General features: G+C 47.2%; 1 protein-coding gene across 1 annotated transcript in view; it reads right to left on the bottom strand.

The window, feature by feature from the left end:
- Positions 1–2,153: 2,153 nt before the first annotated feature.
- Positions 2,154–16,293, bottom strand: part of OSTN (osteocrin) — a 29,706-nt gene continuing 15,566 nt past the window's right edge. The window contains exon 3 of the mRNA XM_044288610.1: positions 2,154–2,238. Coding sequence (XP_044144545.1) covers positions 2,154–2,238 — 85 coding nt within the window. The remainder of the gene's footprint in view (positions 2,239–16,293) is intronic.

Here is a 16,293-nt window from a genome sequence, read left to right as displayed (position 1 = left end):
GCCAGGAAGAAGCCATTACTCCAAAAGAAACATAAAAAACCCAGATTAATGTTTGAAAATGCACACAGGAACAAAGACCTACATTTTTGGAGACATGTCCTGTGGTCTGACAAAACTAAAATTGAACTTTTTGGACATAATGACCATTGTTATGGAGGAAAAAGGGAGAAGCTTGGAAGCCTAAGAACACCATCCCAACTGTGAAACACGGGGTGGCAGCATCATGTTGTGGGGTTGTTTTGCTGCAGGAGGGACTGGTGCACTTCACAAAATAGATGGCATCATGAGGAAAGAAGATTACGGTATGTGGAAATAATAAAGCAACATCTCAAGACATCAGCCAGGAAGTTAAAGCTTGGGTGGAAATGGGTCTTCCAAATGGACAATGACCCGAAGCATACTGCCAAACTGGTTACAAAGTGGCTTAAGGATAACAAAGTCAATGTTTTTAAGTGGCCATCACAAAGCCCTGATCTCAATCCTATTGAAAATTTATGGGCAAAGCTGAAAAGGCAGGTGCGAGCAAGGCGACCAACAAACATGGCTCAGTTTTGTCAGGAGGAATGGGCCCAAATTCCGACTAACTATTGTGAGAAGCTTGTGGAAGGATATCCAAAACATTTGACCCAAGTCATACAGTTTAAGGGCAATGGTACTAAATATTAATGAAATGTATGTAAACTTTTGACTTTGCAGAAAGTAATAAAAATGCCTTAAAATATTCTCTTCCTCAATATTCTGGCATTTGGCAAATAATAATAATTATGGTAATCCTAATTGACCAAAAACAGGAAAGGTTTATTCTGATTTCATGTCAGGACTGACTTTTTTATTGTTGATTTAATTGAGAAAAACATGCATATGTGTCTTTTTATATAGTGCATGTAAACTTCTGGTTTCAACTGTATGTATCCTGCTTGAAAGCAGCTTATGCAGGGTGCTGAATCTCTTTAAAGAGACCAGTCCTGTATGGAAACTTATTTTAAGTGCTCCATGGTATTGAGACTTATTGGCAACGCTCCATATGAAACGATTATGCAAAGAGGTATCTCCCAAGAAAGAGAACCCTTTCACCAGTGCCACCTATTGGAAGTGGCTTCCTATAAGTCACAATCTGACTTTACAAGAAACCTTGGAATGTAGTAAGACAATATAGCCAGATATCCATCCGTAGACAGCTGTTTCAGAGTACTTGCTTCTTAGTAGGATTCTGGCTGGCTCAGTGTAATACCTAGATGTTTGTCTTTCTTGGGAGATACCTCTTTGCATATTCATTTTCAACGTATCATTGCCAATAAGACTCAATACCATGGAGTACTTAAAATAAGTCTCCTTATAGGGCTGGTCTCTTTATGGAGATTCAGCACTCTGCCTAAGCTGCTTACAAGGAGTGGTACTTAGCCAACCAGAATCCTACTCTGTACTGATGGGGGTCAAGCTCTCCAAAACAGCTTTCTACGGATGGATATCTGACTTTGCTATATTCCCTTGTCAAATCCCAAGACTGGTTGGAAAGTTGAATCTTGACTCATAGAGAGCCACTTGCAATAGGTGTCACTGGCGAGATGGTTCTCTTTCTTGGGAGATACTGTACCTCTTTGTATATCCTGCTTGGACAAAAGCATGTGAATTGCAGGTCATTGCGCAACAGTTTCTTTCAAAACCATAATTATTACTTATCTAGAATATGCTCCTCTTTTGCTGCTACAGCCTGAACTCTTCTTTGAACATTTTACGCTAAAGTAGTTGTCCAGCAGGATAATATTTTTTATAGAATGCAGAATACCTTTTTTGTATAAGGTACAGATTGATTTAAACAAAATGATGGTTAGTCACCAATCCATCAAACGGCAGGAGATGCCTGTTTAGCCAATCACTGGTGACCCTCCTCGGCCAGCAATTGGCAGGCATCTCCTGGCATGTTGAGCAAGTGGACCAGGAAACATAAGAATGACAGTGGTGGGGAATCGTTGAAGTGACATGCTTAGTTTTTTTCAAACCCATTCTCTTCCTTATATATATATATATATATTATCTTGCTAGAGGACTCTTAGTTGCAACTTTAATGATGTATCTATCTGGTGGAGATGTCATAAGGCACTACGAGACCATTATAGGATTTTGTAGATAATAAATTACTCACTAGATGTGCTTTAACCTCTAGTATTCGCAAGTCGATTCATGCCAATCCTGTCAATTGGAATCCCAAATCTCCTTTTTGTAAGATCAACTACTTTCCTGCAAAGACAAAATCAAATGTATCAGTTTAAAGGTGAGTCCATTTTTAAAAGTCGGTATTTGGTCCACTGTCTCTATTACCTCAAATGAAACTAGATATAATACAAAAACCTATATTGTGAATATGTTGTTATTATTATTCTGTACTTCTTTGTAAAATTTGAAAAAATTCACAGGAAACTATGATGCTACCCATAAACTGATGAAAATCTGGTTCCTTTGGGTAACATTAATGTTTGCTGCATAAGGCTTTGTTTTCATTATAATTTACTATTTTACACTATGGCAAAAAAATAATGCATCTGTATAGAAATGTCAGATTGCTGCAAAACTTATCGGGCAGGAAGATAAGTAAATGATTACAGGTAGATATGTAAATTATTACAGGTGTGGTTTGATTGGACTCAGGGTCTTGCCACAAAAGGGCATAAAAGTGCTTCCCCTTCTGCCATATACAAAAGGCTCTCATAGGCTACTTTTGGATAGTGTACTTCTATGTAAAAGATCACTGATTGCTAGACATGCCTCTACAATGCACTTGAATACATTTTGTCCAGTTAACAGTCTTGAGGTTCTTTTTGGGATCCAACAACATTCAGGTTTAAGTATGGAGGCCTGGCGGTGATCACTTGAATCCTACTTTTGCTGTAGAGCGAAACACTGTCCCAACTGCTGATGTGATGATCTTCAGCACCTTTGAATGCGACAGTCAGTCTCCCTACTAGAGATCTGAGGGACACTCACATCTCAGCAATATGTGCAGGACATCCTGCGGCCACATGTGTTACCGCTCATGGCATTGCTTCCAACTGGCTTTTTCAGCATTATAATGCTTGCCCACATACAAGTGTTCCCCAGGAATGTCTCCGTCAGATTACAATACTTCCTGGGCCTGCCCAGTCAGCAGATTTATCTCAGCTAAACATTTATGTTTGCTTCCTTACCCAACCATATTTCATCTTGTATTCAGGCTAGAGGTGACCCAACAGGGTACTAGGGTCTCCTTGTATAGTTTTATCCAATAACTGTATCCTTTAGATCTAACATTTTAATCATTTACATATGTATTGAATATAAAAATTCTTTGTCTTTGTCATATAACAAATTATTTCAAAACAAATTATTTCAGATTTATTTCCACAGATCCATAATCTGTACAATTCAATTAAAATATAAACTTAATTTAAAGGGGGAATATAAAAATAACAAAACTAAAATAATGTAGTTGCATAGGTGTGAACATAATTGGGAATATGGTTGTGTTCAGAATAAGATAGTCACATTTAAACTCATGTTAAATAGTAGTCAGTACACAGCTGCCATCATTTAAAGGGAACCTGTCATTAATTTAATGCTGCCCTCACTCAGAGAAGCATAAAGTAATGATAGATGAACTTATTTCAGGAGTGTGTCACTCATGAGTCAAAAGTAAGAGGTTGCAGAGAACCAGCATCATAATCATGGAAAGACAAGAAGAAAATTGTTCCAGGAGGATGCCAAGAGGCCTACAGCAACATTGAAGGAGCTTCTGGCAAGTACTGGTTGCGTATTGCATGTGCAGGAATTTCTGGCAAGTACTGGTTGCGTATTGCATGTGACAGCAATCTCCCTTATTCTTCTTTTGTCTGCACTGTGGGGTAGGACAGCAAGACAGAAGCCTTTTCTTGCAAAGAAAAACATCCAAGCTCAACTATGTTTTACCAAAACCTACATTGCCTGCCAAAAGCACGTGGGAAAACGTGTTATAGTCTGATGAGACCAAGGTTAAACTTTTTGGTCATAATTTCAAAAGGTATGTTTGACGCAAAGCCAACACTGACCATCACCAAAAGAACACCATGCCCCCAGTGAAGCATGGTGGAGGCTTCATAATGTTTTGGGGTTGTTTTTCTACATTTATAACGGGGGCTTTAGTCAAGGATTCCAAATATCTGTTAATTGTGGAACAAAATCTTCAGGCCTTTGCTAAAAAAAGGCCTCATGCACATGGCCTTTTGCCTGGCTGTTTCATGCAGTGGGGGCTGCAATTTGCGGTCCCCAATGCACAGGCATCATCCGTGAAGCTGCCGAAGACGGATCCAGACACATTCAACATGAATAGGTCCATGATCTGTCCGCACCACAAAAAAATTGAATATGTCAAGTAAATGCCGCATTCTTGATGCGATGCACAAACGTTCGGGGCCTGTATATTGCAGACCAGCTGTTATATGGGCATGACCAAGCAACGGCGGTGTGAATGAGGCCTAAAGAATACCTCTACATCAACAAAAGAATGGCTCAGCCAGAAGAAGATCAAAGTTTTGGAATGAGTTCAATTAAAAATCTGTGTGTTGACCTGAAGAGGGCTGTACACAGTATATGCCTTCACAATCTGAGAGATTTTGATTGTTTTCACGAGAAAGAGTGGGCAAAGATTTCCAACTCTAAGGGCACTTGAACAAAACAAAGGTGTGCATATTTGTGCAACTGCATTAAGTTCTTTATTTTAATTTTCCACCCTAAAAGATCTCAGTTTGTTTTTTAATTAAATTGTACAAATTATAGGTGACATTAAGGGCTCATGCATACCCATTCATCTCACCCTTATGCTGCCCACATTCGCATATATGTTCCGTGACCCGACACAAGTAAAAAAAAAAAGGGGTGGCTTGCACTTGGCCGGGATCCGTGTTTTGTGGATCTGCAATTTGTGGACCGCAAAACATTTACAGCTCTTTGCATGAACCCTAAAGGTGGAAAAAGTTCAGAAAGTACCACACCAACACATAAATATATATATAGTAGTTTTGGATGTGGGGGGCTCTCCAATATCTAGAGTTGTGTATGACGATAAAGGGGTATCTTGGTACAATATATATTTATTTATTAAGAAACTAAATGAAACTAAATAAAAAGTACTGTGTGCATATTATTAAAGTTGTAACATCAGCTGTATTACAACAGCTAAATTACGCTTTTTTTCTCCCTCCACGCTAAATTATTAAAACTTCACCTTTATTTATTCACCATTAATACCTAAATCTAACAATTAGTAAGAAACCTAAATGCTAAAACTTTCAGGGTGAGCTTGTGATTCAGCACTTAATGTGCTTATTATTCTCTGACAGAGATTCCATATAACTCAGATGGCGTCTGTGGCTGCGCGCTGCCGCAGGCGCTTGTATTCTTGTTGGCTCTATTATCTGTACTCTCACTATAATGCTCACTACCTGGGCTAAAACATAACTCAGAAGCTGCCCCCCCGACATGTTTTAGTTTCAAAAACCATTTATTTGGGTTTTTTGCATAGTAAAGAAGGAAGGCAATTACATGACAAAAGTTCACATAACAGGTGACATATTACAAGTACGTCTCTTGGGTTTACACATAAAGCATGGTACATTAAGCAATACATGTTATTGCAGATTATGCAAGAATATATCAATCTGACATACAGAAGCTCAATTTATAGGGAAATACTATATCTGACGTCTGGAGAGTGAGGAGAAGCTAGCCAGGGTTCCCACACCCTCTCAAAGGCAGCATACACATCGGTGCGAATAGCCGACAGCTTTTCGAATATCAATATTTTATTGACCCTATCCACAACAGCCGGGAAGGATAATGAGTCAGAACGCCATTTAAAGGCAATGTGAATCCTCGCCGCCAGAAGAATAAATTGGGCAAGTGTCATGGAACCATGAACCAGACGTACAACAAGAGATAAGTGGAAATAAGAAGGCTTTATTGAAAATCAAGCTGTAAGGCAAAAGTCCAAACGGATGGCTAAACCGAAGCAGGGTCTTGCGAAGCCAGAGGTCAGGAACCAGAAGGGTAGTCAGACGAAGCCTGGATCAGGAACCAGCAGGGTAGTCAGACGAAGCCTGGATCAGGAACCAGCAGGGTAGTCAGACGAAGCCAGGATCAGGAACCAGAAGCAGCAGCAGTCTTAGAAGCATGTGAACACAGGAGGACCAAGCAAGGAACTGAAGCCACAGACCTCCTATATATATGAGCTGGGCATCCAGCTCCTCCCAGTGGGAAGGAGAAGCCGCAGGGTGGGAGGCTACAAGAAACCCAGAAACCAAGATGGCCGCCAGCACATGTCAAACGAAGGAGAACAGCAAGAAGGTAAGACCATGACAGTACCTCCCCCTCAAGGGCCCCTCCTCCGCGGAGTAAAGAACGGTTTCTGAGGGAAGCGTGCGTGGAAGGCTCGGAGCAAGGCAGGAGCATGGACATCTGCGGAGGGAACCCAGGAACGCTCCTCTGGACCATAACCACGCCAATGGACCAAAAACTGCACCCGACCGCGGACCAGGCGTGAGTCCAGGATATTGCTCACCTCATACTCCTCACGATTGCCCACTTGGACCGGACGAGGCCGAGGAACCGAGGAAGTGAAACGATTACACACCAGTGGCTTCAACAGGGAGACATGAAACACGTTGGAGATCCGCATGCCAGGAGGAAGCGCAAGGGCATAGGCTACCGGGTTTACCCTGCAAAGCACTCGGAAGGGACCAACAAAGCGAGGCGCCAGCTTGGGAGTGGGCACTCGAAGGTTGAGGTTGCGGGTGGACAACCATACGCGGTCTCCGACCTGGTAGGAAGGAGCGGGCGCTCGTCTGCGATCAGCCTGGAGTCTCTGGCGCTGCGTAGAGACCTCAAGGGACCTCTGGATCTGTACCCAAGAAGCACGTAGGACGGAAAGGTGATCCTCCACAGCCGGAATATCCTGGGGAGAGAATACCTCCGGTAACACGGCAGGTTGGAACCCATAATTGGCCATGAAGGGAGACGTCCCAGAGGAAGAGTTCACCGCCGTGTTCCTGGCAAACTCAGCCCAAGGCAGGAGGTCAACCCAATTGTCTTGGTGATCGGAGACATAGCAACGAAGGAATTGCTCCAAGGCCTGATTGGATCGTTCTGCGGCCCCATTGGACTGAGGGTGGTAGGCCGAGGAGAAAGAGAGATGAATCCCCAACTGGGAGCAAAAGGCGCGCCAGAACCTGGACACAAACTGACTCCCCCGATCCGACACAATCTCCTTGGGCAAACCGTGCAACCGGAAGACCTCCCTGGCAAAAATCGAGGCCAACTCTTGTGCAGAGGGTAACTTCTTGAGAGGAACACAGTGGCACATTTTGGAAAACCGATCCACAATCATGAGAATGACCATATGGCCTCGGGATGCAGGGAGGTCCACAATGAAATCCATCCCCAGGTGTGACCATGGACGCTCCCCGGTGGCTATGGGTTGCAAAAGGCCCAACGGAAGGTGCCGAGGGGACTTACTCTGGGCACAAACGGAGCATGCCGCTACATATGCGGCAATGTCGGAACGTAGAGAAGGCCACCAGAACAGACGTGAAACAGCCCAGGACAGCTGATTCTTTCCAGGATGCCCCGCGGCCTTGGAGTTATGGTAGGTTCGCAACAACCGAGTGCGCAACTCCTCAGGCACAAAACATCTGCCGTTGGGTCTCCCAGAGGGAGCACCAGATTGAGCCGCCAAAATCTGCTCACCCAGGGGAGAGGTCAGGCTGGTGCGAATGGCGGCCAGGATCTGATTCGGAGGTATGACCGAAGTCGGAATCGACTCCTCCCCGGACAGCTCGGAGTACTGCCGTGATAAGGCATCCGCTCTGATGTTCTTGGAACCGGGTAGGTAGGAGACCACGTAATTAAAACGTGACAAGAACAGAGCCCATCTGGCCTGACGTGGTGTCAATCTCTTGGCCTCAGAGAGGTAGGTCAGATTCTTGTGGTCCGTCAGGATGAGAACCGGAACCACCGAGCCCTCAAGCAAGTGCCTCCATTCTTTAAGGGCCTGCACGATGGCCAATAACTCCCTGTCACCAATCTGATAGTTGCACTCCGCGGAAGACAGTTTCCGGGAGTAAAACCCACAAGGAAGCAGAGGACCCTCTGGTGTTCTACGCTGAGACAGAAGGGCGCCTACTCCCGTCTCAGACGCGTCCACCTCGAGGACAAAAGACAACCCAGGGTTGGGATGCGACAGAATCGGAGCCGACACAAAGGCGGACTTTAGAGCCTCAAAAGCTCGGATGGCCTCGAGCGGCCAGACCTGGGGATTACTGCCCTTCCTGGTCAGATCCGTGAGAGGCTTGGCTAGCATGGAAAAGTCCCTGATGAACTTCCGATAATAATTGGCGAAGCCCAAAAAGCGCTGCAGGGCACGAAGACCACTGGGCTGGGGCCACTGTAAGACAGCCGAAACCTTCTCAGGATCCATGGAGAACCCCTCAGCGGAAATGATGTAACCTAAGAAGGTTACCTGGGATCGGTGAAATTCGCATTTCTCAAGCTTACCGAACAGCTTGTTCTCTCGTAACCGTTGCAACACTCGTCTGACATCCAGAATGTGGGCCTCCATGGATTCAGAATATACCAAGATGTCATCCAAATAGACCACCACACACTGCTGCAACAGGTCACGGAAAACATCGTTGATGAATTCCTGGAAGACTGCGGGCGCATTGCACAACCCAAAGGGCATAACCAAGGATTCATAATGACCGGTCCTGGTGTTAAACGCGGTCTTCCACTCATCGCCCGCCTTGATCCTTACCAGGTTATATGCCGCCCTCAGGTCGAGTTTGGTAAAGACCGTGGCCCCTTTGAGGCGATCGAACAGCTCGGAAATCAAGGGTATCGAGTAAGCGTTCTTGATCGTGATGCGATTGAGACCCCTGTAATCGATGCTAGGCCTCAACTCACCGCCCTTCTTTTTCACAAAGAAAAATCCAGCCCCTGCCAGGGACGAGGATTTGCGAATGTGTCCGCGTGAAAGCGCCTCCCTCGCGTACTCCTCCATGGCCTCATTCTCCGCTACCGACAGTGGATAGACTTTGCCATGAGGAGGAACGGCACCAGATTGTAACTCTATGGCACAATCGTATGGGCGGTGCGGAGGTAGGGCAACCGCACGCACCTTATCGAATACATCCCGGTACTAGTATTCAGGAGGCAACAGAGAGTCCAAGGAAGTACACAGCAACTTGAAAGGCCCATGGATGCAACTAGCCCCACACTGCGGTGACCACGAGAGGATCTCGGCCGATCTCCAATCGAAAGTCGGATTATGCTTCTGGAGCCAGGGGTACCCCAAGACCACCGAGTAGTGTGGAGACGAAATAACCTGGAGACAGACCGACTCTCTGTGAACGGCACCAATGGCCATCCCCACTGGAAGGGTCTCATGAGTCACGTGTGGCGGCAGAAGGGGTCTGCCGTCTATCGCCTCAAGAGCCAGTGGGGAACCTCGAGGCTGCAGAGGAATGGAATTGGCGGCAGCGAACACACTATCAATGAACAAACCACCAGCACCAGAGTCCACCAACGCCTGGGTCGTCACCGAGCCCCCGACCCAGGAGAGGACAACGGTAATCAGTGGTTTGTCAACACGGGAAACCGGGGACGAGGAGACTCCACCCAAGATCTGCCCCCGACAGGATCTCAGGTGCGAGCGTTTCCCGGACGGTTCGGGCATGCCAACCGAAAATGCCCACCGAGACCACAGTACATGCATCGGCCCTCGCGTCTCCGGAGTACCCTCTCCCCCTCGGACAGGCGAGCAAACCCCAGCTGCATGGGTTCACCCCCAGACAAGTCATCCCCAGGAGGCGTGGGAGGAGAGGGAGGCACGGGTGGGACAGCAAACGTAGGCGCCAATCTGTTAGAAGACCTCTGCAGGCTCTCCTTAAAGGAAGGTCTCTCCCTGAGTCTGGTGTCAATCAAAATCAGGAAAGAAATAGGAGACTCGAGCTCCACTGGTAGGTCCTTAGCTGCAACCTCATCCTTCAAGGCATCCGAGAGACCATGAGAGAAAGCAGCGACCAGAGCCTCATTATTCCATCCCACCTCTGCTGCCAGGGTACGAAACTCAATGACGTATTCAGCTACGGATCGTGAACCCTGTCTGATGGACATAAGGAGCTTCGCAGCAGAGGCAGCACGAGCCGACACATCGAATACCTTCCGAAGAGAAGCAACAAAACCGGAAAACTCGGCAACCACCGGATTGTTGTTCTCCCATAAAGGGCTGGCCCAGACTGGCCCAGACAAGGCAGGCCTTGTCCGAGAGCAGCGAGATCAAGAAGCCCACCTTTGATCTCTCAGTAGGAAAGGCATGTGGCAGCAACTCGAAATAAATGCCCACCTGGTTAAGGAAACCTTGGCACTGAGTTGGCTCTCCCCCAAAGCGCTGTGGAAGGGGGGCAGAACCGGTCATACCCTGAAACACCGCAGGCGCAGCAACAGGTGTCGGGGTAGACTCTGGCGCAACAACCGGAGCGGCAGTGGGAGCGGGCCCAGGAGCGACAACCGACCCATCGGCAACGGAAGCTAAATGAGCCGTGCGTTCAAGCAGGGTTTGCAACGCCACAGCGAACCGACCCAACAGGTGATCCTGCTGATCAAGTCTGGCAACCAGCGTAGGTAGCGAGGATGGTCCTGTACCGTCAGAATTCATGGCTTGGTCCTAATGTCATGGAACCATGAACCAGACGTACAACAAGAGATAAGTGGAAATAAGAAGGCTTTATTGAAAATCAAGCTGTAAGGCAAAAGTCCAAACGGATGGCTAAACCGAAGCAGGGTCTTGCGAAGCCAGAGGTCAGGAACCAGAAGGGTAGTCAGACGAAGCCTGGATCAGGAACCAGCAGGGTAGTCAGACGAAGCCTGGATCAGGAACCAGCAGGGTAGTCAGACGAAGCCAGGATCAGGAACCAGAAGCAGCAGCAGTCTTAGAAGCATGTGAACACAGGAGGACCAAGCAAGGAACTGAAGCCACAGACCTCCTATATATATGAGCTGGGCATCCAGCTCCTCCCAGTGGGAAGGAGAAGCCGCAGGGTGGGAGGCTACAAGAAACCCAGAAACCAAGATGGCCGCCAGCACATGTCAAACGAAGGAGAACAGCAAGAAGGTAAGACCATGACAGCAAGCTTGAATTTGGCATAAGGAATCTTGTGCGGCTTGTCACCTAACAGACAGAAGGGCACTGTCTTGGGGCAATTACAGTCTAAGACTGAGGAAATCAGATGAATCACCCTATCCCAGAATCTCTTTACTACATGGCATGACCACCATGTGTGAATCATAGTACCCACCTCACCGCAGCCTCTAAAACAAAGTGGAGAGACTTCTGGATATATATCGTGTAGGCGTGCAGGAACCAGGTAAGTCCTATGAAGCACTTTTATAGAAGTCTCGGCTAATGTGATTTGCCATGAACCCTTCGTGAGAACCATTGAGCAATCTGACCATTTGGAGGGCGTAAGTTCCCGACTCATATCCGCCTCCCAAGCTCTCATGTAGGGTAGTTTGTGATCAGGAGGGACCGAGTTGAGCGCCCCATATATTCTGGATAATAACCCCTGTCTATATAGCGAAAAGTTTATTGTACGTTCAAATGACGTAAGCTCTACAGGCCGGTCAGGTGGAAGAACCGCCCTAAAAAAGGAAAAAATCTGGTTCATGGTGAGGTATTCTCTAATGGGAGGGGAGAACCGTTCCTTAAAATCCGCAATGGAAATCAGTTTGCCTTTAGACATGAACTTAAGCAGTAAACACAAATTATTGCTCACCCACCAATCCATATTGCAAGACTGAATGCCCGGCAGGAAAGCAGGGTTACCCACGAGGTATTCTAGTGGTGAGGGCTTACTCTGCAGAGCGGACTTAAACCTGACCGACCTCCACAGCAGTATTGAGTAATATGACAATATGGAGTCGTTGCGTAAAGTCTGAGGGATGGGAGAGGTAGACCATATCAGCGCCTTCCATGTGAAGGGTTTAAAACTGTTCAGCTCTATCCCAATCCAAAGAGGATGTGTGTTCGGGTCAAGATGTGTCAAAAACATCTGGGCCAATCTCGCTGCCCTATAGTATTTGACAAAATCAGGTACGGATAAGCCCCCCTGCGACCTGTGTCTACACATCGTTACTCCAGACATGCGGTGACGTTTGTTTGCCCAAATAAACCTCAGCACATCTCTCTGTAAGGATCTCAGATCCCCCACAGGGACCGGTATCGGCAGGTTCCTAAATAGGTATAGGAGCCAAGGGAGAACCATTTTAATAATGTTTATTCTGCCTATCCAAGACGCCTGTAAAGTCTGCCACAACGTTAAATCCTGACGGATCTTACGGTAAATAGGTAAGAAATTCAATTTGTAGACAGCGTCTAGGTTGTTCGGCATCTGGACCCCCAAATAAGAGATGTGCTGAGGTCTGTGTTGGAAGGGGAATCTGTCCAACAATGTTGATGTAGTGGAGGCAGGTGTGTTGCATAGGAGTAGCTCAGATTTGGATTGGTTGATCGCCAGGCCTGAGGCTTTGGTGAAAGCGTCCAGGAGCTTCAGAAGGGAGGGAAGAGAAACAATGGGGTTAGTGATGGTTAGTAACAGGTCGTCCGCAAATAGGCTCAACTTGCACTCCGTACCCCCAATGGTATATCCCGTGATGTCAGGGTGGGCCCTGATATGAGTAGCCAGTGGTTCCATGGCTAGGGCAAATAACGCCGGGGAAAGGGGGCAACCTTGCCTAGTACCCCTTTCAATGGCAATGGGGAGGGGTTTTGTAGTGGGGAGCTTAAGGAGGCCTCTGGTCTAGAGTAGAGGGCTTGGATAGCTGCTAGGAAAGGGCCATTAATACCCATCTTAGAGAGAACCTTATAAAGATAAGACCAGGTGACAGTATCAAAGGCCTTTTCAATGTCTAAGGCCAGAAGTGCTAATGGGGTCTTCAATTTGTTAGAGGATTGTATAATATTTAACATTTTCCTAATATTATCAGGGGCTTCCCTATTTGGTATAAACCCGACTTGATCTTTGTGGACCAGTGACAGGAGAACATTTTTGAGCCTATTCGCCAATATGGAGGTGAAAATTTTATTGTCGAGGTTTAGTAGGGAGATTGGCCGGTAATTGGACGGAAGCAATGGGTCTCTACTGGGCTTGGGAATAACCGTGATGGACGCTCTTAGGAACTCTTCTGGGGGAGCAGTCCCTTGCATTAAAAAGTTACAGTAGTTTGTTATGTGGGGAATAATGGCAGTGCTAAATTTTTTATAATACAATGCAGAGTACCCGTCTGGGCCTGGGGCCTTACCCAATTTCAGGGAGTTAATGGCAAATGTCACTTCTTCCTTGGTGATAGGATTACTAAGCTCCGATTGAGCTTCAGGAGTCAGTGTAGGGAGTCTTATGGAAGCCAGGAAACTATCGATTTTGGTGCTAGGGTCACCTACAGGGGCAGAATAAAGGGATTTATAGAATCTTTGGAAGGTCGCATATATGGTGTCCGGATTTGAGGTGGTCTGTCCCGTCCTTGTACGTATTTGGAAAACCTGATTGGTCTTTTGTTTGGCTCTGAGCTGGCTTGCCAGCAACTTGTCAGGCTTGTTTGCATACCTATAATAAAAGGAGTTAGTCCACCGAAGCGCTTTCTCCGTATTGTTTGAGAGGATTATATTCAATTGTTGTTTAACTTCCTTTATTGCTCTAAGAAGGTATAAGGAGGGGGCCCTTTGGTGTGCCCAGACCAGTCTGTTCAGTTTGGCCTCTAATCCTGTCTGGGCCTGATTCCTTTCCCTTTTCCTCTTGGAAGCAACTCCTATCAACCTACCCCTCATAAAGGCCTTGTGGGTCAGCCATAGCGTCTTAGGGTTAACCTCAGAAGTATCATTATCAGAGAAGAAGTTAGAAAGGTCTTCCTGCAACTGTGAAACGATGGTTGGGTTAGTCAGAAGAGATTCATTTAACCTCCAATGGTAGGGTGTAGCACCACGATGCGGAGCCATAAATTCTGCAATAACCAAATCATGGTCCGACCATGATGACACCACATGTCTGGAGTAGGACATATATGGCAAGAGAGAGGTGGAAGCCAAAATCATGTCAATGCGTGTGTAGATCTGGTGGGCTGGCGAGAAGTATGTATAACCCCTCTGGGGGCCATTGTGTTCCCTCCATGTGTCAGCAATCGCCAATGATTGCATAACCTGAGCGATCAGTTTTGCCTGAGTTGCCGGGCGTGATGTTGTGGGAGGGACAGAGCGATCCAGAACTGGATGGACCGTAAAATTAAAATCCCCGCACCATATCAGTTTCTGAAACGTGAGCCTCCCAATTATTTTACTGACCGCTTCAAAAAATCTGGTGGGATTCTCTGTGGGCGCATACGAGTTGACAATACAGAGAGTTTCCTCTTGGTGGGTTCCAACTAGTATCACATACCTCCCGTTAGGGTCTATACATGACTGAGTTACAGTATAAGAAAATGAATTTCTTAATAACGTCACAACCCCCCTACACTTAGATGCAAAAGTGGAGGAGTGGAAGCTGGAGTATTGTGGGTGAAAGTACTTCGGGTGCGACGACGGCGTAAAATGCGTCTCCTGAAGACAGATGACGTCAGGAGTGTGTTTAAGATAAATTGCAAAGGCGGTCTTTCTTTTTCTAGGGGAATTGAAACCCCGCACATTATGGGTCAGTAGCTTACACATCATGGTGATATATAACAAACTCCGTATAGTAGTGCCACCCGCCGTCGCCTGCACCCCAAAGCACCCCCCCGCCCCCCCCCCTCACCTCCAGACATACATTGATTATTCTAACAGCATTCCCCAAGAGCACAACATCAATACAACGGAACATAATAACAGCCTGAATAAACAGGCAACAGAAAGTGGGACTACATAGCCCCAACATATGGAAAAAGAGTGGCGGGACATAAGAAAGAGAGCTTAGCCCGGTAACGGCTAACAGCCCTCTCTCACAACATCCCATGTCTGGGACAACATGAAAGTCCGCATTTTCGAGGCCCTATATTAATAAAACTGGCCCGACACATCGGTTATGGGGATAAAACCAGAGGCCCCGAAGTAGACCCGTGCAGACAAACAGTACTGTTACCGCTCTCCAGTCGAGGAAAGATGAAAAGTCAGGTATTTCTCAGCCTGGTCGGGCCCCCGGAGGCTGACGGAACAGTTGTCCAGACCCTTGCCGGCCTCTGTGGCTTCGGTGATGCAGACGGTAAGTCCTGATGGTCAAACTGGATCCCAGCCCGCTTCAGTGCCTCCAGGCCTTCTGCCACAGACCGGATAGTGTAAGGGCGCAAATTCAGCTGGAACGATAGGTTGAAGGGAAATCTCACCTGTATCTAACGTTGGCCTTCTGCAAGGCCTGTGTGACCGGCCTCATTTCTCTGCGCCTACGGAGCGTGGAGGGCGCTAGGTCAGCATAGAGGTGGACTGATTGCGGGAGTCCAGGTAGGTCCGGATTGTCCCTTGCTGCAGCAAGCACTTTGTCCCTAGTATCGGGGTGGTGAAATTTCAGAATTACATCTCTGGGGATATCCAGGGTCCTGGGTTTCCCCAAAGACCGGTGGACACGGTCCATCTTGAGAAAATGTGGTTCTGCTTGAGGAAGCAGGGCCGTGAATAGGGCCGACAGAGTGGATGATAAATCGGTAAATGATTCTGGCAGACCTCTAACTCTCAGGTTTCCCCTCCGGGACCTGTTCTCGAGATCCTCGATTTTAAGCTCCAACTCTGCCAGTTGATTATCGTGGGAGTCAATGTCCTCTCGATTGCGGCCCAGGGTGTCAGACAGGTCGTCTGTTCTTGTCTCTAAGTCCGAGACTCTGTTACCGAGGTCCTGTATTTGGCGCGTGAAGTCCGAGACTGCTTGGGACAACTCGGTTTTAAAAAGTGCTGCAATGTTCTTGTATAAGTCGTCTGAACCCACCCGAGAATCTGTGGTTTCTTGAGGCGGATCACCGCCATCTGATGAGGCTGGGCTGGCGGGAGTCGCTGGCACGTCCGCCATGACAGTCTGCCTGGTCTGTCGGAAGATCTCCGGCAAGGTCTGCGACGGGACCGGTGTGCCCGGGATTCTTGCTTTCCCCTTTGTGCGGGTCATCTTCGGGGACCCCTGCATCAGATTTCAGGCGTGATGGAGCCTGTTAATAGGCGCTAAAAGCAGGGCGATCTCGAAGTGCGGAGCGGAGCTCACTGAAGCATGACCTCCTCGTGAGCCGCGC

The sequence above is a fragment of the Bufo gargarizans genome, chromosome 4, assembly GCF_014858855.1.
Source record: "Bufo gargarizans isolate SCDJY-AF-19 chromosome 4, ASM1485885v1, whole genome shotgun sequence".
Classification (NCBI taxonomy): Eukaryota; Metazoa; Chordata; class Amphibia; order Anura; family Bufonidae; genus Bufo; species Bufo gargarizans.
The sequence above is the reverse complement of the archived record's forward strand: the minus strand, read 5'-3'. Positions and strand labels throughout refer to the sequence as shown.